Raw genomic sequence first — 22,613 nt, 5'->3', positions numbered from 1 at the left:
TATAATACTTTTGTCCGCTTTCTGAGCAATGATGGCTTGGATATCATGAATGATCTCTTGGGTTTGAAGGAAAAGCAGATCTGAATCGTCAGAAGTCATATGTACCACAGACGGGTCGATAGTAGTTTCAGAGGCCTCTTCCCATGAATTTGGAAAGACCTGTATCCCAGCTATGTGACAAACCTCACCCGGAACCGTCGCATCACGGTCGTGTCCATACACTTTAATATGTCGTTCATACTCTAGTAACATCTTCTGCCATTGATTAAGCGTGTCCTGGTCCAAGAAAGTTGCCATTCCCTTAGCGCTTGTAAAATAAGCTAGAAATTCTAGTCTCTCCGCCAGGGCCGTGCTATCTGGTGTTAGATCTTGGGAGTACAAAAAGTCGAGGGCTTCGAAATCAGATGAAGCAGGGATATTGGGTAGACAAGCGACCTCATTGGCTATGGCTGAGTCTGTGTTTTGGAAAAGAGCTTCGTTGACACTGTGATTATTTCCCTTATCATACATACGGGGCAACGTGTCAAGAGCATTGATTGCCGTGGTCTGTACTTTGCATGTTTTCTCATGACGTTTCATTGCATCTCTGCGACATTAGAGTCACGCGATCAGAAAACGGCTACCATCAAACGTACTTTCGCGTAAAGGTTCTCTGACATAATGCGCATGCGTATGGCCGCTCATTGTCATCTGCAGTTGTTAGCCAACTTCATGTGGCTACGGTGGTCTGCATACGTGATCTGAGGTGCCGTCTGAGATGCTCCATCCGAGTAAAGTGAGTGGAACAGACGCTGCACAGCCATTGACGGTGGGCCATTGTGCATACGAGCAGCTTATCAAGTAAGTTGCTTTTCCAAAGGGTATATTACCCTAAGACGATAGAGTTGAATTGGAGTACGACGGGTCTGAATCAGAGCGCTTGGCAACGATGCGGGAGATCGACCGAAGTCGTCGTAAGATGCGGGGAAACAGCACAGCAGTCGGTTAATCACTACCGATGTGGAGCCGAGTGGCTGGTCGCATCGGCAAACCTCTTGTATGATAATATCCTAACGCCCTATTTTTCAAGTAACCCATGAGCTTGTTGTTGTGCATAGCGAGCAATATCTGAGAAGTGCCGTGGCGCTCGGATAAACATATTGTAGTATAATGGCCGTTCGAAGTCTGATGACACTGTGTGGTACGGAGTATATATCAGAAGAAAAGCCCATGGTTCAGTAGACTTGCTTCGAAGGCGGTGGCAGAATGAACAGGGTGTAGTAGACATCCGCATGTATGGTCTTGAAGTCGTTCGTACCCTGATGCCGTTTGGTAGGTAGGTAGGTTTCAATCTTTCCTTCTTCTCTGCCTATGTCCAAGCTAACATACACTATAGTCTGAGTCGGTGGAACGACGACACATGTATGACCAACACACGTGCTTCCTGACAATCCGTCCATGTTCATTGGTGTCTCTGTCCGCACTGCAATGGGTTTTGTGTGGTATTTTCATGTCGGCGAGTGTGTTTCTTCTGCCTTCTTGCCGTCTTGGGGGCTTTTCTCATTACTTAACGCGTAAAGGTGCCAGATTTCCTGAGGCAGCTGGTGACGGATGGAATATTCGACCGAGTCTAAATAAGGCCCAGAGATTGAAGGGTCTTGGTCTCTTGTTCCCGGGCTGGAACAAGAGCAATCTCTCCACTTACTCTAAAGCAAATGCATTGCTTCCCGACAATTGGCTTAAATTGTGGGACGGGCATTAAGGAAATGTGGGTCAGACTAACCAGATGCGGGTCAGCTTGCGAGACGGGCTGTTCATAGATTCATACATCTCATTCTAGGTGGTTATCTCTATAGAATATAAAAGGTACAACCAAATTCGGTTATCAGTTGACTAGGTACTCTCGCTAGATATGCGAAGTCTGCTCAATGGCATCTGTAATTGCATCCATGAAATTGCTCAAAACAGACCATGTTTGTTGTGCTCAGGCCATGATTATGTACAGATTTAGAACTTCAGAACAGCTTTACCTTTGTTCCTGCCATAGAAAATGCCCACCAAGCCCTCGGCTGCGTTCTCGATACCAACAGTCTCATGGGTCAGAGCCTTGAAAGTCCCTTCGCTAATCCACTTCTGGACCTTCATCTGGTGCTCTTCCATGTAGGCATCAGCAAATCCTGGGTTCATGACAATAAATCCGCGCATCTCAAGACTCTTGCCAACAACCTTGTGCAGGTTCGTAATCGGGTATGGAGCACTATTGTACTCGGAAATCATTCCACAGGCGACAATGCGGCCGAATTGATTCAATGCGTCAATGGCAGCCTCGAGATGTTCACCTCCAACATTCTCATAGTAAATATCCAATCCCTGAGGAGCAAGTCGAGCCAGGGCATCTGCAGGCTTCTCTTTCTTGTAGTTGAAGCCACCATCGAATCCAAGTTCATTCAAAATAAAATCCAGTTTTTCATCCGAGCCCACACTACCGATGACTTTCAAACCCTCGTGCTTCGCGAGCTGGCCGACAACCTGACCAACAGCGCCACTGGCAGCGGAGACAAAGATCGTTTCACCCTGTTTGGGTTTACCGATCTTGTAAAAGGACGAAAATGCCGTGAGACCAGGCATACCAAGGGCGCCCAGGAAAACACTTAAATCAATCCCCAGGGGATTTTGGAGGAGGCGGACTTTGGCAATTGAGCCCTCATCCAGCGAAACAACCTCTTGGATTGGGATCTGGCCGATGACTATGTCTCCCTCTTTGTAGGCAGCGTTATTGGAGCGGATTACCTTGGCGATACCGAGGCTGTCAATCGGCTTATCCAACTCAAATCCCGGAATATACGATTTCGTGTCGGCGGATCTCATGCGACCCCGCATGTAAGGATCGAAACTAGCATATAGGGATTGCACAACGATACCGTTCTCAGCGGGAGCTATATCCTTATCGTATAAAGCTGGTTGGATGGTCAGATCTTTCCCAGGTACAGGGTATCCTGTTGGGACCTGCTTGAAGATCAAGGCCTTGTTGGAGCTCATGATGTTGTGATATTCGAAAAACGGGAGGATATATTAATTAAACTGAAGTTGATTGAGAAAGGTGATGAGTGAAAGGAATCAAGTCCTGGGATTCTCTGTCTTTATATAAAATAACGATAGGGCAACGGTCAGCCCTGGGCTGCTGTGACTGCCGTAGACATTTCAAGCCCACTCATCGAGAATATCTTCGAATTCAGTGAATAGGAGAGGCAAACATTAGTCAGAGCCCCAAGATGTTCACTAATATTCTAATACAGTAACATGGACCCTGTTGATCAGGATGAGTAAACGAGAGCGTGGTCGTGGTGGGTCCTGGCGGAGGATTTGATCTGACCGTTCCCGACGGCAGGAACCGTTTCATAGCTCCACCATTTCATTTTTAAGGCGGAGTCGGGGCGATATTCTGCGCATGAATAGACTATCAAGAGCTTAATAGATTTCTCCGTTTATTCATCACCTGGTTCGTTGACTAATTCAACAGAACCGAGAACGTGGGTGGCGTTCAAAAGTTTATTTACTCGAAGCCTTCCAGTGCCAAGGAATAAGAAATGTAACCCAGCTCCGAGCTCTGTCGTCAATTTGCTTTTTCTTTGAAAAACGTCACTGTGCCTGCATCTCAACAGCAGTTCATCTTCTCTTTCTTCAAGTGGCTTCATTGAATCTATACTCAAGAATGCATTCGATCAACATCCCTTCCTACTCCGACCCGTCTGGGTACATACTTTCCGAGCTACCAGAGCCGGAAATCACAGACTCAAAAGATGTCATCATTAAAGTCTATGCTGCCAGTGTGAATCCGGTTGATTTGAAAAAGGCAGAAGGTGTTTTAAAAGCAGCACTCAAAGACACGTATGCACACCCTCCCAAGGAAAGTGCCCGTACCTAACATAGACCAGGTTCCCCTACAAGATCGGATACGACTGTGCTGGTATAGTGACCAAAACTGGGCAAAGTGTAACCCGGGTTAAACCCGGTGATGAAGTCTACGTTCGCTTACCAGAGTCACACCGGGGAGCATGGAGTGAATATGCTAAATGCCCGGAAGAATTCATTGCTCTCAAACCACCATCGCTGTCTTTCGAGAGCGCAGCCGCCATTCCACTGGCCGCAACAACGGCATTTCAGGCACTACAGAAGTATAATGGTGACCTCGCGGGGAAGACTGTATTTGTGCCTGCAGGATGTATGATCCCTTCTTTGCCTCTAGTGGATGCAAATACTGACAACGTTGCAGTGGGTGGAACGGGTTTATATGCATGTCAACTAGCAAAGCATGTTTTCCATGCCGGCAAGGTGATCACGACAGTGTCGACGTCTAAAATCCCTAAAGTGGACGAACTATTAGGAAAGGGAACTGTTGATCAGAGTAAGTCTCCATTCAGTCAGCCTCCCTGTCATAAAATCAACTGCTGACGCTACTGAAGTCATCGATTATACGAAGTCCGAACCAAAGGATGCCATCCCACACGGCTCAGTTGATTTCCTGTTCGATACCGTTGGCCTTGCCATGGAATATCTATGCCTGATGCGGCCGAAGACCAGTCGGATTATCTCGATCTCAACCTTGCCGTCGGGAAATTTGCTACAGGATTCGTCAGTCATGAGACTTCCCCATCGCCCGACTCTACCCTTCGTCTACAAACAAGCTTTGAATCTGCTTGATGGCGTCCGTAAGCTGCGTGCACGACGATACGGCGTGGAGTACTCATATATGTTCCTGGAGCCCAGTGGGAAAGACCTGGATCTCTTACGCGAATATGTCGAAAAGGGCAAGTTGAAACCTGTGGTTGGAACCACGGCTAATATGTGGGATATCGAAGACGTGCGAAAAGCTTGTCAGGTTGTGTACAGCAATCGCGGTGGTCTGGGGAAGGTGGTTATCCAGGTTGTCAAGCCCGAGAATGCGCAATAGCCTGATCTGGCCGATAGTGGTCATGTCCAGGCATTCCTTTTCCATTCTTTTTCCTGTCTGTCGTTTGGGGTTGTTTATGTTCATTATGTACTATTTTCATACGTCTAAGAACGTACCACTTAATATACATGTTTTCGCTTCTGTTCTCATTCTCCTCACAATTGGTAGAGAAGCCCTTGGAAAAGCAGGTTTCATCCTCTTTTTGCGACTTAGCAATAAAATCCCGAGCTTCCGAAAACATATGCCCACTGCACAAAATCCTGGGTCAAATCCCCATTATCAGTTCGCACAGATGAATACTGCAATCGTATGCTACGTTACTCGTATGTCACCCATCATAAGGTGGCAATTAAGCTATAGACATCATCCGGAGATGGAAAAATCTTAAATCATTAGAGATTCAGCTAGATATAAGATAATAGCAAGTATCCCACAAGGAAGTGTAAGGGTCCAGGCCAGGGGACCTCGCAAGCCACCCCAAATTTGGCTAGGCGAAGACCCAAGCCTGGGAAGCTCAAGACCGGAGTTCCGCCTTTAGTACTTACTCCAACTCTGCCAATTCAACCTAGGTTATCGGAAGACATAAACACGTTCATCCGAGTCTACATCAGGGACATAGAACGTTTATAACATCCAACTCCCTGACCTATTTCCAGACCACTCCATACTACTTACCTCGTTCCATACCCGACATATCCACACCATGGCAAACCCAGGTCACCTAAAAGCTGCAGCATACGGCTCTCTAGTCCTCGCCTTTGGACATGCAGTTAGTTACTAGCAATCCCAATCCACTACAGATAAAACCTGACAAAGAAGCAGCTCTCCAGCCGTAAATTCATGCGATTGCGCCGGTTCCAAGAACTACCCAGTATAGCATATGTTTGCAGTACTGTGGGATGGTTTCAAGGGAGTGGTTATCTAGTGTTAACTGGTATATTTCTTCGCTCTTATACTTACAATCCCATGGATTGTCCTGTGCTCTAACTGACTTACCTTTTCTAGCCTTGCTGAATCTCCAATGGTCATTGAATCCGCAGGCACTGGATGAACCGCTGAACCGGGCTATCGCTGGTTTACTTACTTTGATTGCTTGGGGTAGTTCGGTATCGTATCTTAGGGGAGGGGTGATATCTAGTGGTCTTATTACGGCGGCTGCAGGGGCGTTTCAGGCTTGGGCGGCTTTCCGGGGATAGAGTATTGAGACACGTTTAATGCTGGCTCATGTGCTGTATTACTGGTTTGATTGCAAGTTATTAAATTCACATTGCAATATAGTAATTTTAATTTTCTGCTAGCAGAATCTCTAAGGGGCAATTAAATTGCTGAATATACAATTAGGGCTATGTGGGCCCTTGGTGAAGGCCACGCCGGGATAAGCGCCCCTAGATACCGCCATAGAGCTCTGGCTTATCAAGTTAGGCGACAATCCATGTGTCCAGGGGCTCGTTCAATCATTATTATTATTGCCACTTCCACTTTACAGGGTCTGCGACATACGCTAACTTTACTCTGGCTCCATAATTGAAACTTTACTTGAACCGTGTTTTGCTGGATTCTTCATGACGTATGCCTCCAGCAGATCGGGGGAACTAACAGCCCGATCCCGAACACTATTGCCTTGGGGTAGATACTAGTATTTGATGTAAACACCCGTGCGTATGGTTTTAAGAGATTTTCTTACATGGTTCTATCCCATTTATCGCGGTGGGAGGCAAATAAAGATATGCACAGAATTGGATCGCATGATGTAGAAAATTATTATGATCGAACAAGCTTTCTGAACTGGTTTACTTAGCACTCGGATATAAATTCCGGGGCTGCCCATGTAGTCACGAAACAGGAGATTCAAGCGAAATCGAGAAAGTAAAAGGCATCACACACAATTCGGTAGAACAGGGACTGCCATTTACACTGTGATCCGACACGAGTGATACCTGAAAATGACAGAAAATATATGCCTCGTGACAGGCGCAAGTGGTTTCATAGCCAGTCATGTCGTCCAACAACTACTCGAGAGCGGTCATCAGGTCCGCGCGACGGTTCGCAGCATAAAGAACGAGAAAAAGATCAAACACCTACTCGATATGCAGGCCAAATGGCCCGGGAAATTGACTTTATTTGAGGCGGATCTCCTGAAACCAGGGTCATTCGACGAGCCAGCCAAGGGCTGTTCGGTGGTATACCACATTGCCTCACCCTTTTTTATCGAGAGTCGGATCCGTGACGGCCAGAAAGAGGTAGTCGAGCCAGCTCTCAAAGGAACACAACATGTTCTCGATGCGGTCCAGAAATGCGAAACGATCAAACTAGTCGTCGTCACATCATCGGTAGCGGCCATCTTTGGGGACAACGCAGATGTGCAGAGTATGAAGGATAATACACTCTCCAGCGAGTATTTCAACACCACCAGCACCGTCACCCACAATTCCTATTCTTATTCTAAGGTGATTGCCGAAAAGGAGGCGTGGAAATACTACGAGGCCCAACCGAGCCCACAGCGCTGGAGATTAGTGACAATCAACCCCGGGCTGGTTTTGGGCCCGTCGCTCTCTCCCACATCAGAATCTGGCAGCCTGTCTCTACTTGACCAGCTGCTCCGCGGCGAACTGTTCTTGGGAGTTCCAGACCTGTGGTTTGCCACTGTCGACGTCCGAGAGGTTGCCACGGCTCACCTTCGAGTAGCCCAAAACCCGGATTCGCATGGTCGCTATATCCTAGCCGACAAAGAGACGCATAGTTTTGTGGAGTTTGCTCGCATCCTACGCTCACTTGCTCACTCCAGCCGGATTCCGGAACATAAGCTTCCAAATTCGCTGGTGCGTTTGTGTGGACCGTTACTCGGCTTAAGCCAGAAATGGCTTAAATTGAATTTGGGTATCGGATTCAATATCAACAATCATGCCAGTGTGGAGGAGTTAAAGATCGTTTACCGACCTTTGGAGGAGACACTGGCAGACCATTTCCGCTCCTGGAGCGCGCAGAGGAAGTCGCATTAGGACTGTTGAGTCAGTAACGATGTCATGTTGGGAGTTGTTTATCCTAATACCTTTTGCTTTTGCCTGTCGATATGGGAGTAGGCATGGAAACTATGAGTTCTGCCACTGTCACCTGCAACGGTCATTAACTGTTCATGCCTGAGGCTACCTCCAGGAACTAATTCAAACGATAATAGGTAATCGCCTAAGGACGTGTGAGAGAATTGTATATAGATATAATTACAAGATATATATATGTCAAAATCCAGAAGATCCAATCCGCCAGGTGCTCATGTCCAGCCCCTCAAACCAGCAACAGACCCCCAACCACCATGGCAAACAGACCCCATTGCTTCATAGTACCTCTAACACGGCCACCACTGTTAGTCTCCCCACCACCACTGCTGCTACTACTATTACCACCATCACTAGCATCTGCATCCACCCAAGGCTGCCCGGGCAGAGTATCATTGCTGGCGGCAATTTCATCGGGCTTGAGCAAGTCGTTCTCCAACAATTTACAATCGACCCTATCGTCCGACTTGCTAATCGCATTGGTGATGTTGACAGGCAAGTCGAAAATCGTATAGTAGTCCTTTCCATCCCACTTGAAAGACTGATGGATCGAGATATTGTACGATCCCCGCGCGGAGCCGGAACCACTATGCTCGTCACCCACTAAGCACTCAGGCCAGTTCCAGTTGACTTGTTGGACGTTAGTAGACGGGTTGATCTCCAGGACAGGACCGACATAGGCATTGCCCTTGGGCTCTGTGCCATTAGAGATGGTGAAGTTCTTCGAAAGCTCATTCGAGGTAAGGAAGAGAGTAATGTCCTTGAATTTAGTGGCATCGGATGGGCTGGAGGTCAGCTGTCCGTTTCCAGAGACGTCAATGGCTACTTGGAGGCTGTCTATCACCGATTCATATCAGTAAGTGCGACGGAAGAGGGCGGGGGGGCATGTATACTTACCCCCTCCGAGTGGAGTATAGGGCTGAGGGGAGTCGATAATCGCAAGCCCGGGGGTAAACACCTGCCCGTTGATGATGGTGGCCATTGTATTTTTAATTTCCTTTGATAATGTTTTTTAGCCGAAGCACTTTCAACAAGCGGTCCCATAACTCAGTTGGTTAGAGTGCTGAGCTAATAACTCAGAAGTCGAGAGTTCGAGCCTCCCTGGGACCAGCTATTTCCTTTTTTGGATTTTTCTTCGGATATCTCACCTGGAACTTTCTTATCCTCACCCCTTGCTTTGATACTTCGCTAGCTCCTTTTTGCTCTCCGTCCTATTTGGAATTCTTATGTTGGTTTCTCTCGGTTAAGCGCTTGGGACTGAAAAGAAAACTGCTGTAAGGCACCTACCTCCAGACAGCGGTAGTCCGAGTCTTTATATCAACGCCTGGAGGGCTGCCAAGTTGTGATTTCCGAATATCCGGTCCCTAATTTCTCCACCCCTCGAAATTATATGAACTAGTTAAATGATATTCTGAAAACGTTAACTATAATAACCGGAATTTACCAGAATAAGTTAGCCGGTTACTTATATATTGATCCAAGGGATTGATAGGTGTCGATGAGTCTTAGATGCTCAGCGCAATAGGGTTAAAATCCTGTCCATCACTGATATGTATATATATTCGGATTCTCTGTTGGATGAGTGCCACCACCTTTTAGTATCAGTATCACCTGAAGTTGATAGCCCACGATAGAAGGGACTTGTTAACGTGTCACACTTAATTGTATCATATTACTGATGGTTTGAAGTTCGAGTTGACTTCTACAGCGCAGTTAGATTATGCGACTAAACCATGGCCCAGGGTTAAGAGAACACCGGCTGAATTCTCCCAGCAGCCCGATCTGCCAATCGCTCCGGTGTCAAAGCCTTATACACATGCCGTGCCCATGCACAGCACACCTTTCTCGTGTCTTTAGGATCAATGATCTCCTCTACTCCGAACGCATTCGCTGTGCGCACCGGATTCATTAATCGCCGGTATTCTTCCTCTAGTTCCTGATACAGCTCAGCTTTCCGGCCCTCTTTTTCAGCTTCGCGCAGCTCATGGCGATGGGCAACTTCGATGCCCCCTTCGAGTGGCAGAGATCCCCACTGCCCCGATGGCCAGGCTACTTGCATAACTGGGTCACGGGCGCCTAACATGATGCCACCAGCCACACCGTACGCTCGTCGAGTGATCACATTGAATATTGGCATTGTAGTTGAGTAGTAGGCCTTAGCTAGCTCAACACCCCAGCGCATTGTCGCAGTGCGCTCGGCAACGGTACCGATGGCGTAGCCGGCTACGATAATGTTAGCGAGCATGTCACAAAGTAAATGCCGTAGAAGAGATAATAGACGAGGAGACTTACGAACGTCAATGAACTGCAACACAGGTAGGTTCATCACATCACAAAGCTTCAACAACCTCGTCAATTTCTGGCTTCCAGCTGCGTCTAGTGCTCCGCTGTTTACTTCGCAATTCAAGGAGATCACTCCAATAGGCCGCCCGCCTAGTCTTGCTAGACCCCCGATAGCAGTACGACCCCAGAGTGCGCCAATCTCGAACCACGAGTCGTGGTCAACCACGCTAGTGATGATGGTTCGTGGGTTATACATTCTTGTCTGCCGGCGAGGAATAATCCGACGTAGCGCCTCATCCTCACGGTCTTCGGGGTCATTGCTGGCGATGACAGGTGGCGTCTCTCGACCACAGTTAGGCAGAAATCCTAGGACAGTACGGATCTGCTCGTAGCATTCAGCTTCATTGGCAGCGAGATTATCTATTGTCCCATTGGTGCAGTGTATCAGGGGCCCGCCCAATGACTGGAAGTCCAGCCCCTCTTCAAAGGTTGCCCCTTTGACTACTTCTGGGCCTGCGTTAAAAAGCGAGCCTATATCTGCAGCCATGACAGAAAAATGGCAGGAGACGACGCGAGCGGCTCCAAGGCCAATCTGTTCTCGGTGAGCTGCGTTCAGCTTAGGAAAAGAACGGATAGACCGGAATACATACAGCTGGCCCAACTACTGCCCCTAGATTTGGAATGCCTTGATTCAGCTGATCCACCACATGTTTGTACATTGTCACATAGGGCAGGTAACTCCAACCTGCCTTGGTGATGGTTGTGACACTGCCTCCGCCTGAACTACCATCAACAAGCTTCACGACGGGCAACTTGAGTGCTAAAGCTAGTTTCTCCAAATAGTTTGTCTTTCCTGCAGTAGCGCCATCTGCGTGTCCACTTCGAAGAGAGAAGTCATCTGCGGTGAGTAGTACCCGGCGACCGCGCAGTTTTCCCATCCCCTGAACATTATTACTCGGCACGAATGAAACGGGCTTCTCCCGCATGGGTCCGGTCTTCTCCCATGTTACTGTGCCGGATAACGAGCCAATCTCTTGGAAACTATCGCGATCGAGGAGTTCTTCGAGACGTTCCCGCACCCAGAGCTTTCCTGCCTGCTTCTGTCGAATGTAACCACGTCGATTGATGTCGGGCGTAGCGGCAATTTTGCGGAGTGTACTGATTTGGGAGCGTACATCCGCATAGTCGGGAGGGAGCCTTTGCGGCGAGAGATGCGCAGAGACTTGGTCTAGCCTTCTGGTCGCTGCCGATGACTTATCCTCTGGCATTGTACTTCCTTTCAAATTATTTTGATTATCGCCATATAGTGATTGGTAGTATCTGTTGTTTGTATTTCTTTCCAAACTATACCCTAAACCCTTATGAGGGGTAATGATCTCATTCGCTCCGAGGTCCGAGGGCTAACTTCTCGACGCAATAGAAACAGTGAATAGCGCCGTACTTAGTCGTTGATAGACATACATTCTTGTTAAATGTAGCTCGATTGCAAAAATGTGTGCCCAGTCTATTCAGCGGCTCCTGGTCGCAAACAGGTATTTTCCAAGATCCCGACCTGTATGCGAGGATTTGTCTAATAAAGCAGAGGCGAAATCGCTGTCCGTATTCTTCAAGCTGCACGCGAACTTTCGCCATCAATTGAGACATTTGCTCTTTATACAGATGACGATCGTTCTCACTGTGATATTGGACGTCCCCACCATGCAGTGCGAATACCATCTGCTGCGGCCTACTTGGACATCCCGTTGCTCGTTAATCTGAGCCGCGAACATAACATTGACTCTGTGCACCCCGGATATGGCTTCCTTAGCGAGAGTGCAGAATTTGCCAGTCGTATGCATGATGCTGGAATTACTGTCATTGGTCCTGGACCCGAGACACTGTCCTGCACAGGAGACAAACTCAAAGCCAAACAGCTGGCAACGCAATGTAAAGTTCCCGTTCTGCCGGCTATGCCAAGATCCACCTCCGATTTGAAAGAGATACGCACGTTTGCGCGGCAGGTCGGGTACCCCATTATGATCAAGGCGGTTGATGGTGGAGGAGGCCGCGGTATCCGCTTGGTGCGGCAGGAAGGCGAGCTGGAGCACGCCGTGCGGGCAGCAACTAACGAGTCACCATCACAGACGGTTTTTGTGGAAAAGGCCGCTGTGGATGGATTTCACCACGTTGAGGTCCAAGTCGTGGGTGACGGTATTGACGTGTGTCACCTCTGGGAGCGTGACTGTAGCTTGCAGCGTCGTTTCCAGAAGGTCGTTGAATTCGCTCCGTCGCTTATGCAAAACCGGGAGGTGGTGGAGCAAGTATTGAATGCCGCCCTTCGCATGGCAAAGGCAATTCGATACCGATCTCTTGGAACAGTCGAATTCCTAGTTCACAACCACCGAAGAGAGTTCTATTTCCTCGAGATCAACCCTCGCCTGCAGGTGGAGCATACCATTACTGAGAACATTACCAGTGTGGATTTGGTGCAGACACAGCTCAAACTTGCCATGGGATTGTCGCTCGCTCAAGTTGGGTTGCTGAAAGACCGCCCGGTACAGGCTCAGGGCCACTCTATCCAACTGCGATTGTGCGCCGAAGACCCAACTAGGGATTTCCACTTAAGTATAGGCAAGATCACTGAATTTATCGTGCCAAGTGGCCACGGCGTTCGCATTGACACCCACGTTGATACGTCGGGTTCAAGCCCCGTTACGGTTGGAGCGAATTTTGATAACATGTTGGCAAAGGTCATCGTCACTGCGCCCAGTTGGGAGGCCACCGTCTCGAAAGCTCGGCGAGTGCTAACCGATATCAAGATATCTGGGGTGCAGACCAATTTGAACCTGTTACGAGGAGTTCTTTCCCATGATGACATTTTGACAGGACAGGTCGATACACAGTGGCTGGAAAGACATCTTGGACATGTGATCCAATCAGGAGAGACAATTGCTCAATCTGTTCGCCATGAAGCATCTGCACAGTCGTTTCATTCAACAATGATGCCGAGTATCTCCTCAACCAATGTTCTGTTTCGTCCTGGAGATGCATGGTCAATCACCCTAGAGCCCTTAGGGACCGTGCAGCAGCATCATCTCCAGCTCACTCGAGTTTTGCAAAATGATTTTCCTTCTTCTATGGCCGCAGAAATCAAATATACCACGCCCTCTTCTTCCATGGCTTATCGACTGCAGCTAAACAGCACATCTACAACTGCATCTGCTCTAGTCTCGTCTTCCCATCGCCGTGGGGATGTGCACAATCCCCGCCATATTGTGCTTCCTCTCTCTGGGAAGCTGATTGAGGTTTTGGTGGCAACTGGGGATCAGGTGTCAGAAAATCAAGTAGTGGCATTTGTCAAGCAGATGAAGATGGAGCTTGAGGTGCGAAGCCCACGAGGGGGCCGAGTTCGGTGGGTATATCAAATGGATGAAGAGGAAGAAGACGTGGCAGAGGGTATGTTGTTGGTGGAACTTGAGGAAGAAGTCCGGGGAAAGTTGTAGATAATGGAAAATATTATGAGTCATAGACATATATCCGAATGACACAAGTTTCTTGCTTCCAAATACTGGGCTTATTGTGCTGGAATAATATAAGCTGAACAAGACTTGCTCTTCCGATAAGTGTAAAACATACAAAATCTCCGATCGTTATCGATAAGGATCCACTGATCGTCACATGGATGTCCCAAACCATCAATCCATGGAACTGGTGGAATTGACAGCCGTCCCGGTCGCCGTTAACCCCAATCTCTCCAGGCTTTCATCTCTCTACCACTACTGATCCCCCCATATACATAAAACTATTCACTTAATTGACCGGACTGAAGTTGTGCCTATCATGGAGAGCCTTACTCTCTATATGCTCACCTTCAATTGTGCCCGTAATCCTGTTGACGTCGACCGTTTCGCTCATCATTTCTTCGATGCTCTGCCCCTCACCGACAGTTCAAGCGCTCCCACGCCGCCGGACCTCATCGTCCTATCACTTCAAGAAATCGCACCTATTGCATACGCATTTCTCGGTGGCTCTTTTTTGGCACCGTATTTTGCTTCCCTGAGTCAGGTAGTGGAGCGCGCTGTGTCTAACCGCTGGGAGACACATTACGTCAATATGGTCACAGACAATAGTGGGATGACGGGATTGATGGTGTATGCTCGATCCGATGTGGCAGAACGTATATCTTCGATTGATACTGCCCGAGTCGGGTTTGGATTCCAGCAAATGGGTAATAAGGGCGCGGTTGGGGCGCGACTGGCGTACGCGACGCAGAATACCCTTGATGACACAGTGGATCTGACCTTCATTGCTGCCCACCTCGCGCCCATGGAGTATGCCGTACGGCAAAGGAACGAGGACTGGCGTAGCATGGTAGAGCGATTAGTGTTTGATCGTGCGACTCCGAGAGCCAGGGAGAATGCTGAAACAGGGGACGACTCCGAGAGTACAGCCTTGCTAAACAGTTCCACACGGAGTTCCGGCGATGATTACCGGGGTATCTTTATTCCTACGAGTTATCTTTTTTTGGCAGGCGACCTCAATTATCGCACTTCTGATGCATCGCCACGAAGCGAGGATTGTGCCCGGTTTCCACAAGCAGAGGTGGATCCAGCCGATCCCCGTCATTTCTCCCACTTGTTGAAAGAGGATCAGCTCACCCGGGAGATGCGACAGTCTCGAAGCTTCCATGGCCTGTCAGAAGCCCCGATAACCTTTCCTCCGACGTACAAATACACAAATGCTGCGCGTCAGGCTGCAGCTCGTGGCACCGGCTCAGAGGAGTGGCTGTGGACCAGTACACGCTGGCCTAGTTGGTGTGATCGTGTGTTGTATTTGGAAACTTTGCCTGGTTTGGGCGAGGAAGCGCGGGTTAGGCCCTTAAAGTATAACTCTCTGCCGCTGTTTCCGACGTCAGATCATCGCGCTGTCGCGCTGTCGGCTTCCGTTCCTGTGTCGTCAAGGCCTCCAGCGGATGCAACGCAGTCAGCAATTCCGTTTCGGATTGACCCGGAATGGGCGAGTAAACGAGACGCCGCACGGAGAAAAGAGCTCGTAGTAGGCTGCCTAGCATATTTGGGCTTGACCTGGGAGGGAAATGGTCTGTTGGTGGCCTCGGTAATTGGAGTATTAGGGGCATGGCTTGTGCTTCGATCGCTGTTTAATGCCTGAACTTTACGCTGCTTGGGAGCGTACTGACAGTTGCATTAAGATCTTGGCCCGAAACACTCTGCCCCATGTCGATCATTCTTGATCTTTTGCCCAAGAAAAGCTATGAACCATGAAAAATGGGGCAACTCGTTTCACTCTCAAACACCGGAACTGCTATCTGCCGTGCCCTGCTGGGATTGAATCAGCGCTCTGCAGCCTGCACGACACCTGGTATTTGCCCTAGCGGACAGCGGCAGTGTGACAGACTGTCATTGTGTCAAAGCCGCGGTGCATCATCTGTTTCATGGTATGAAGACAAGCGTTCTGTATCAAGCGTCAGTGCTTGATGGGTCTAACCAGCCCAAAGCCGATCTAGACCGGTCTGGAAACAATGCCCAAGGTCACTAGAAGGAAGGTTGTCGATCCAGATGAAGCGGCTCAACCACGAAGGAGGAATCTCCACTAAGCCAGCCAAAATATGGTCCGTTTCAGCAGAACTTAGATATAAGCAGTTGCATTTGAATCGATTTGCAGTGTTGGTCCGTTCCACGCCCACTAGCCGGGTGCTTTGTATTCCACATCCTAGTTCCCTTTTCTCTCGTGAGCACTGTCAAACCAGCCCGATGGATCCCCCACTAAAATAAGAACCAAGCGGGCAGGGCTGTTACAGAACCGGATTCTCTGACATCTGTCGGGGCGTTGGCCTGTTCGTGATCTATATAATGGTGGTGGGGACTAAAGGGGCATTATTTTCTTAGGTTAGTTTATCTTGTTATTTGTATTGTACCCTCCGGTAGGGGAGAATAGCAGTGTGATTATTTCCAACATAGGCCATGAGGAGTATAGCAGGTAGCTGACCCAAAAACGGGAAACAGTAAAACAAGAAGGGAAAAAATTAAATAGATAAATAAAAAGTTACTTTTTCATTTCTTTTTATTTCTTTTTTTCTGAAATATAAAACTTTAAGACCCTTAGTTAACACTCCCATCCTCGGGGTTGTTTCTCCTCTCTCTGCGGCTCTTTTTTTTTTTTTTTTTTTCTTCTCTTCTTTTTGCATCTAGAATCTCTTTTCCACTCCCACTAGGGTCTCCGCTTTTTTCGCTTAGTAAAACCCCTTCAACTAGATTGAGATGAATATTTTTCTGTAGATACTACCACGACCTTGAAAGGATATTGGAGTTTTGTGCACATTTAGGTTCACATGGGAAGGGTCATCAAAGGGTCTTAACATGCGATGTTAATTACAAATACTATACTACAGACAAGTTGATCCATGACCTTTTCCCACCGTATACTCTGATTGGGAATCTATCCGATGTTACCGAACGCTATTATAGGGAGGCAAATCTGGTGACCCTGATTTATTTTAATTGATTCGATTTTAATTCTTTTCCGTTGTGCGTTGAGATGGTAAGATAGACTAGCGGTCTAGAATCCCCAGCGTTAATATCATGTTAGTCTGGGTCTTTAGCAGCAGACCGGCAGATTCACAATTTGATATTGTGGTTGGCAGCGCAACTAGTATAGGGGACAAGGTGGCACATGATCATGTCAAGTGACTACAATGTTTGTGTTCCCCTCAACGTCCTTCAAAGCCCCTCACTAGTAGTAAATAGTAAGAGGGGTGACCATCCATGACCACCCTTCTTTCATCCATTCAATGCCACCGCTTCAGCAAGGAATTCGAACAATAATGCACGATGACGACAGACAAACTTGATTTTGTCCGCGAGGAATCAAATCAATGCATTCGTCTACGAGCCCCTCGGGATTTCTTTTTGTCCTAACCGAGGGATACTTAACACTCACTCGTCTGACGTGAAGCCTGACCTTTGTTTGAGAATTAGATTCCGAGCCAGGCAGAAGGCTATGTTAGCTGTTCACAAGGCGAAGTCGTCGGTGGCTGGACGGAAAGAAGGATCATGATGGCTTCTCATGTTACTCTCCACTTCGCGGACCCAATGATACGGGTGTCGGGACCATACAGCTTACTAGATTGTAAGCACGGTTGTCCATTATGGTTGTTATTGATAAATTGCGTTTAGGAGGAAGCACCGAAGGCAAATAGTTGATTCAAACAAGATGATCTACAGCGGTGTTCTTACACAGGGGAGAGAAGAGCCAATTCAGATCCCCCTAGTATTGTGTGATTTTCTTTTTGTCTTTCTCGTTCTCTTTTTTCTTAACCTCTCACAGGACCTTTTGATTCACTGTCGTTGAGACAGAACAAAGAGCAGGCTCTAGGGTTCCTCTCGTTCATTTTCATTAAATTGTTACCATCTCCAATTGGCTGATATACACAATTCCCGCAATTTCCGCCAAGAGATGCCCGTTTAAGAGACGCAAGATAAAGGGTGACAGGGCCAAGGAAACTGTTGAAGAAAAAAAAAATGAAAAAGAAAAAGAAAGAAGACGAAAAAAATGAATTAGCGCTTCGCCGTCGACGTTCCAGAAAGAGTGGAAACTTTCTTGGTGCGACGGTTCGGCCCAAGATCCAGATTTTGATGGCACTGCTCCATTAATGCGAAACTTCCGCGACTTCGGCTACTGGCGTCAGTGGATCAATCGGTTGCGTTTCGAGCGACTTGCTGTTTATGCCCACAGCTGGTACCCAATAATCCGACAAGATTCGTATTCTTACTGTCGTGGCTTTTTTGTGCAAAGGGTGAAAACTGAAATGATCTCCTCTGACACGGGCCCACGAACCCCTGCAATCAAGTCATCTCTCTTCCCGTGCTTGTCAACAATGCGAGTCATTGGAGAGATCAGAATGTTACATGAGGAGATTGTTCGGGAATTGAGTGACTCTCAACAAGGGAAATGATACTAACTATTTTTTTTATTCCTTTGTCCCCTTGCTTAATGGTCAAACAAACCCGGAGACTTGCGGACTCTTTTTTCTCCCTCGGCTCGTGGATCGAATGAGAGAAGACTATTTTTTTTTTCTCCTTTCGTGGTTCAGCCTCGAAGCAGCCAGCCGGGAGACGCGGAGCCCACCGTTGGAACGCCAGTAACCATTTTAAAGCCAATGACCTTCGCAGGAAACATAAGTTCACCCGCCAAGGAAGTCAGCTCCTGTCGGTGATGCCCAGGATCCATCCAGACCTGATCGGCTGCCCTGTGGTTTCAATTCAATAAGAATCCCCCCGTGGGTTTTCACTGGTTCGAATTCTTATTACGCAAGATAATAATATCAGTAAAAATAATAATAAATCGTGCTAATTAACCCACAACTAGGAAATACGGCAATAAATGATTATTATTCTTCGATGACTGCATCAGAATAATATACGACGGCTCCATCTGGTCCCCCAATCCCGCCCGCCATCTACTTAGATGGCACCGAAGGAAAAAGAGAAAAAAAAAAAAAAAATTAAAAAGAAAAATTAATATCTCAGGCTATCCTGTGAAGGTTGTGATTTTTCATAGGCCGATTGATTTATTTTATTATTTATTGTACAGCCCTCTTCTCCTGATCTTCAACCCCAAGGGTATTTCGCTCGGATCTCCATCGCCTATAAATCCCGCGGGACTTCTCGAATCTTTACCTACCCCTGGTATTGATTTGATTTACTTTGGTGACCTTGTCACTCACTGCATTGCTTCTTCGTGACCGTTGATCGTCCGAATTCTATTCTAACCTCCTTCCTTCGTCCTCCACTCCTTGATTGGATTTTACTTCTTCGCTTGACCATCTTTGCTTTTCCTCGGAATTGCCCTCTTTGCGACGGCTTTTGGTGGCGCAGCCCAACTTTCAACGCTAAAGCACCCAAACGGACCCTAGCGGTGCCTTAGCTCGCGATCCTTTTTCCCTGCTTGTCTTGCTGCAAGACAACGGTTTCAAGATCTTGACGTAATAGCCGTGTGGCTTTGGATTTCGGACTAGTTCGATTTTATTATCTTTTTTTATCGCGCTGGCTGCAGCCTAAAAATTTTATTTTTATTTATTTTTTTTCCCTTGACGTTTTTCATTTTTGGGAGTGAACCCCAGAAAAAAAAGGGAAAAAGAAAAGAAAAGAAAAAAAAAAAAAAGAGACGACCAGCCCTAGAAAACTTCCCTTGACGGGATAGGGGATTTATTCTTCTTCGACGACCTAAATTGTGGTTATCAGCCAGCTATCAGCAATTTTCTTCTTTTCGGTGATCCAACTCGCTCTACAACCAACTACATCATCATGTATTCTTGTGCCAATTATCCTCGCGGTTGCCGTGGCCGCGTTAATATTCAAGGAGGAAAATGCGCCGATTGTGTGGTATGTCATTCGCTTCCAGATCTTCTATTTTAGATCCCCCGATCAGCATCTGAGATTGATTAATTCGATGCAAACCTCCGAAATGACGCTAACTCCTGGCTTCATCTAGCAACTGAAACTCCGTCGACCATCATCTACGTCCCCCTTTGCCCAGTCACGAGATTACCGGAGAGCGTTGCCCTCGGAGATCTTGAATGACTCCCCTTACAGGGCGATCGCTCGGGAATTGCTGTAAACCTGCGATACTGCTTCTAAACCGAGACGGCACGAAAGACCTCCAGGACTTCGACCGGATATCCAGGGTCCTGCAGGTTGGGACTGAGTCCCAGAGACCTTTCACGCCCGTCTCAATCACGGCACCTGTCTTTCCTTAACCTAGTCAATTATGCTCTGACTTGATGCATTGTTGGGAGTTGATCGATCATCGGATTCTTATACCATATACAAGGGCGGCTTTCTCGATATTACTGGACCGGCGGTTCAAGCACTGCGATTATTATTATTCATCTCTCTCATTTTTCTTTTGTGTGTATATGCGAGACAAACTGGGTACGGCATGGGTGATTTCCCTAATCAGCTGCTGGGAATGGCGATTTGGAATTTTCCATAAAAGTCATACCCCGTGGGAATAGAGCGCACAGCCATGAATCTGCTGCTGGCTGGCGGGTGGTGGCGCAGATGGATACCTTTCTTATTCTCTCCTTAATATTTGCTACTTTCTGTTCAGATATTTCACTTTTGTCTGTCTTGTGATGTGTACTCATTGTTTTAATATTGGTCGATTCTCATACCCTCTCGACTGTACGATTTACTGACAATCATATATTTACTATTATTATTTGCTTATTATATGACTGGATGTTTCGCGTTGTCATTTCCTTCCAATGTACTTGACCTTGGGGCTTGATGTAACTGCTTCATGTCATGTGCCTGGTTACTCAGCATTTCTTCACAGACCCAACGCGCCGTTTGCATGTGAAGACTCCAATATCGTTCATCTTCCTTCCCACCGCCGCCGTCATCGCTCGGTTGAGATGCTGATCTTCCCAGTGCCTCAAAGACCGCCAATTGATCTCTTGAATACTTGTCCACACAAGGGGGATATTCCTCCCTATCCACGGGGGTAGAACCTTGCTGCAGGCGAGGATCATACAATTCTTCTAAGAATCCGTCTACACATTGCTCCACCAAATTTTTCACCACCATTGCCGCCTCCTCCGGACCGTTCCGTGACTTATGCCGCGCTTGTCGCGCACCGGGATCGCCGTTGACGCCAAAGAGCGCATCATGTCCCACCCTGAATCCTGTCGATGTATGTGCTACAATAAGTATGTATACGTGCGAGTAATGGTGTGTGGCCTCAGTCGTATGTATGTTGATAGGAATATCGTTGTCATCGCTCTCTGTGTGAGGATGCTGGACAGCGGCACTGGAGGACGATAGTCCGGAGGTGAAAACAGACGATGGTAATTTCCCTAACCCCTTGCAGAGGCTCCGGAAGATTTCGTCTTCGACAAATTGGCGAATTGTTAGAGTGGCGTTCGGTAAACCATCGCTGTTCCCCCCCGCCCTTGACATATGTTTCCGAGATTGCGTCCCACCAGGTCTTCGATTTCTTCCTTTGCCGTGGACGCCTCTCTCTGTGCTCCTTGGGAACGGATCGTCGGGGGCTAAAATGGTAATTTCAATCTGACTGATTGTCCCACGCTGATATTGAGCAACGTCTATGGGTGGAAACTGAGGGCTCGACCCGGCTTTATTGCCATCTTCGCACAACGTGAGCGGATCCGCAATAAGAGTCACCTTTCCCAAGCTGAAAGGGCCCGACCCCCATCCCCGTTTGATTAGCTGCACAGAAAGGTGAGGCAATCCCACTCTGGCGAAATTAGGCACTAAAACCTGCGCCACGTAATCGTATGACGGCGAGAACGACACATTGGTCCCACCGACAATGGATAGAGTAATCTGGCGCTCGGGAATGGGAGAATTGGCTCCCGCGTGCAGCATATAAGGATATAGTGCTTGGAACACTAGAAACACCGAACCTGCTGTTCTAAGTGCAATGTTGATATGTGATTCGATCGCTCCTCCCCGCTCATGGTCTCGATCTCTTGGCATCTGGACTGCTCGTGGATAGAAGCTTAATGACGTCGATCCTAGCTCTGCACCCACGACAGAGCCTCCGCTCACACGGGCGAGGTATGTGATCGCGGCAAGATGTGAGCCTTTGAGCCCTTGCTTCCCTGATCGGTTGCCTCGAATATGGTCAATAATGACAGGCCGGCCTGTTAAAGCCGAAAGGCTGACGGCAATTCGCACGAGTTGGCCCCCTCCTTCCAGAGTCCTTCCATCCAGATGGATGGCTTGTGTTCTAGGATTCATGTCTTCCGACTGATCCATATTAGTGTACCCTGATTCGGACTGGCCCCCTGCTGTGCGACGTCAAATAAAAAAGGTCCTGCTGCGTATGGGCACTGGAACGTTAAGCGTTCTATTTAATATCAAGGAGCGCATGTCTAAGGCCTCCATATGTGGGATTTGTACTACTGACTCTTCGTATCGGAATGTGTCAATGTGACATGGCCTGTACGAGCGGATGAGAACCATGACTCACAGCCACAGTCTTAGCCGTCGATCATCTCGGACCAGAACCGCCGACTAGTTTGTCGACCAATATACCCCAATCAGGCAATCTCAGGTTGGATAGGACCTGACCAAATCTATCTATCCAAAATATCCCTACTTTAGCCTCAGATGAGGAAGCGGCGTTGATGGACGCGACCTTGCAAGACGACATGTGCTGCCTCTCATCGCACTTTCCTCGGGTCCTAGTAGCCATGGGTCCTTCACACTGGAAATCTCTCCCCCATCACGAGACACTTTTCTAGACCGTGCTTTATCCATCGGTGCAGTATTTATTCTCAAAGTACCACTTTCATCGCTCTGTATCCGTACTTACATGCTTTT

The 22,613-nt window shown here is 47.9% G+C and overlaps 7 protein-coding genes and 1 non-coding gene across 8 annotated transcripts; 5 read left to right on the top strand and 3 right to left on the bottom strand.

The window, feature by feature from the left end:
* Window positions 1–1,986: 1,986 nt before the first annotated feature.
* Window positions 1,987–3,018, bottom strand: AO090701000660 (MDR family NADP-dependent oxidoreductase; the record flags this gene model as incomplete). The annotated part of the gene is made up of 1 exon (XM_001823419.1): window positions 1,987–3,018. One exon carries the CDS (start codon window positions 3,016–3,018, stop codon window positions 1,987–1,989), a length of 1,032 nt encoding a protein of 343 aa, XP_001823471.1.
* Window positions 3,019–4,274: 1,256 nt separating this feature from the next.
* On the top strand, window positions 4,275–4,930 carry AO090701000662 (uncharacterized protein; the record flags this gene model as incomplete). Its single annotated transcript, XM_023237208.1, has 2 exons — window positions 4,275–4,311; window positions 4,443–4,930. 2 exons carry the CDS (start codon window positions 4,275–4,277, stop codon window positions 4,928–4,930), a joined length of 525 nt encoding a protein of 174 aa, XP_023092233.1.
* A 1,943-nt stretch (window positions 4,931–6,873) lies between these two features.
* Window positions 6,874–7,929, top strand: AO090701000664 (uncharacterized protein; the record flags this gene model as incomplete). The annotated part of the gene is made up of 1 exon (XM_001823421.1): window positions 6,874–7,929. The coding sequence occupies one exon, from the start codon at window positions 6,874–6,876 to the stop codon at window positions 7,927–7,929; it is 1,056 nt and encodes a 351-aa protein (XP_001823473.1).
* A 283-nt stretch (window positions 7,930–8,212) lies between these two features.
* Window positions 8,213–10,985, bottom strand: AO090701000665 (uncharacterized protein; the record flags this gene model as incomplete). Its single annotated transcript, XM_023237207.1, has 3 exons — window positions 8,213–8,820; window positions 8,881–8,980; window positions 10,917–10,985. The coding sequence occupies 3 exons, from the start codon at window positions 10,983–10,985 to the stop codon at window positions 8,213–8,215; spliced, it is 777 nt and encodes a 258-aa protein (XP_023092234.1).
* Window positions 9,020–9,093, top strand: AO090701t00010. The gene has a single exon. It is a non-coding gene; the product is annotated as a tRNA-Ile (tRNA).
* Window positions 10,986–11,757: 772 nt separating the features above from the next.
* AO090701000666 (putative pyruvate carboxylase) lies at window positions 11,758–13,748 on the top strand (the record flags this gene model as incomplete). The annotated part of the gene is made up of 3 exons (XM_023237206.1): window positions 11,758–11,798; window positions 11,846–13,205; window positions 13,575–13,748. 3 exons carry the CDS (start codon window positions 11,758–11,760, stop codon window positions 13,746–13,748), a joined length of 1,575 nt encoding a protein of 524 aa, XP_023092235.1.
* Window positions 13,749–14,085: 337 nt separating this feature from the next.
* AO090701000667 (putative inositol 5-phosphatase) lies at window positions 14,086–15,414 on the top strand (the record flags this gene model as incomplete). The annotated part of the gene is made up of 1 exon (XM_023237205.1): window positions 14,086–15,414. The coding sequence occupies one exon, from the start codon at window positions 14,086–14,088 to the stop codon at window positions 15,412–15,414; it is 1,329 nt and encodes a 442-aa protein (XP_023092236.1).
* A 5,078-nt stretch (window positions 15,415–20,492) lies between these two features.
* On the bottom strand, window positions 20,493–22,046 carry AO090701000669 (putative RNA 3'-terminal phosphate cyclase; the record flags this gene model as incomplete). The annotated part of the gene is made up of 1 exon (XM_023237204.1): window positions 20,493–22,046. The coding sequence occupies one exon, from the start codon at window positions 22,044–22,046 to the stop codon at window positions 20,493–20,495; it is 1,554 nt and encodes a 517-aa protein (XP_023092237.1).
* Window positions 22,047–22,613: the final 567 nt, after the last annotated feature.

This window comes from Aspergillus oryzae, chromosome 5, assembly GCF_000184455.2.
Source record: "Aspergillus oryzae RIB40 DNA, chromosome 5".
Classification (NCBI taxonomy): Eukaryota; Fungi; Ascomycota; class Eurotiomycetes; order Eurotiales; family Aspergillaceae; genus Aspergillus; species Aspergillus oryzae.
This window is presented reverse-complemented; position numbering and strand designations above follow the sequence as displayed.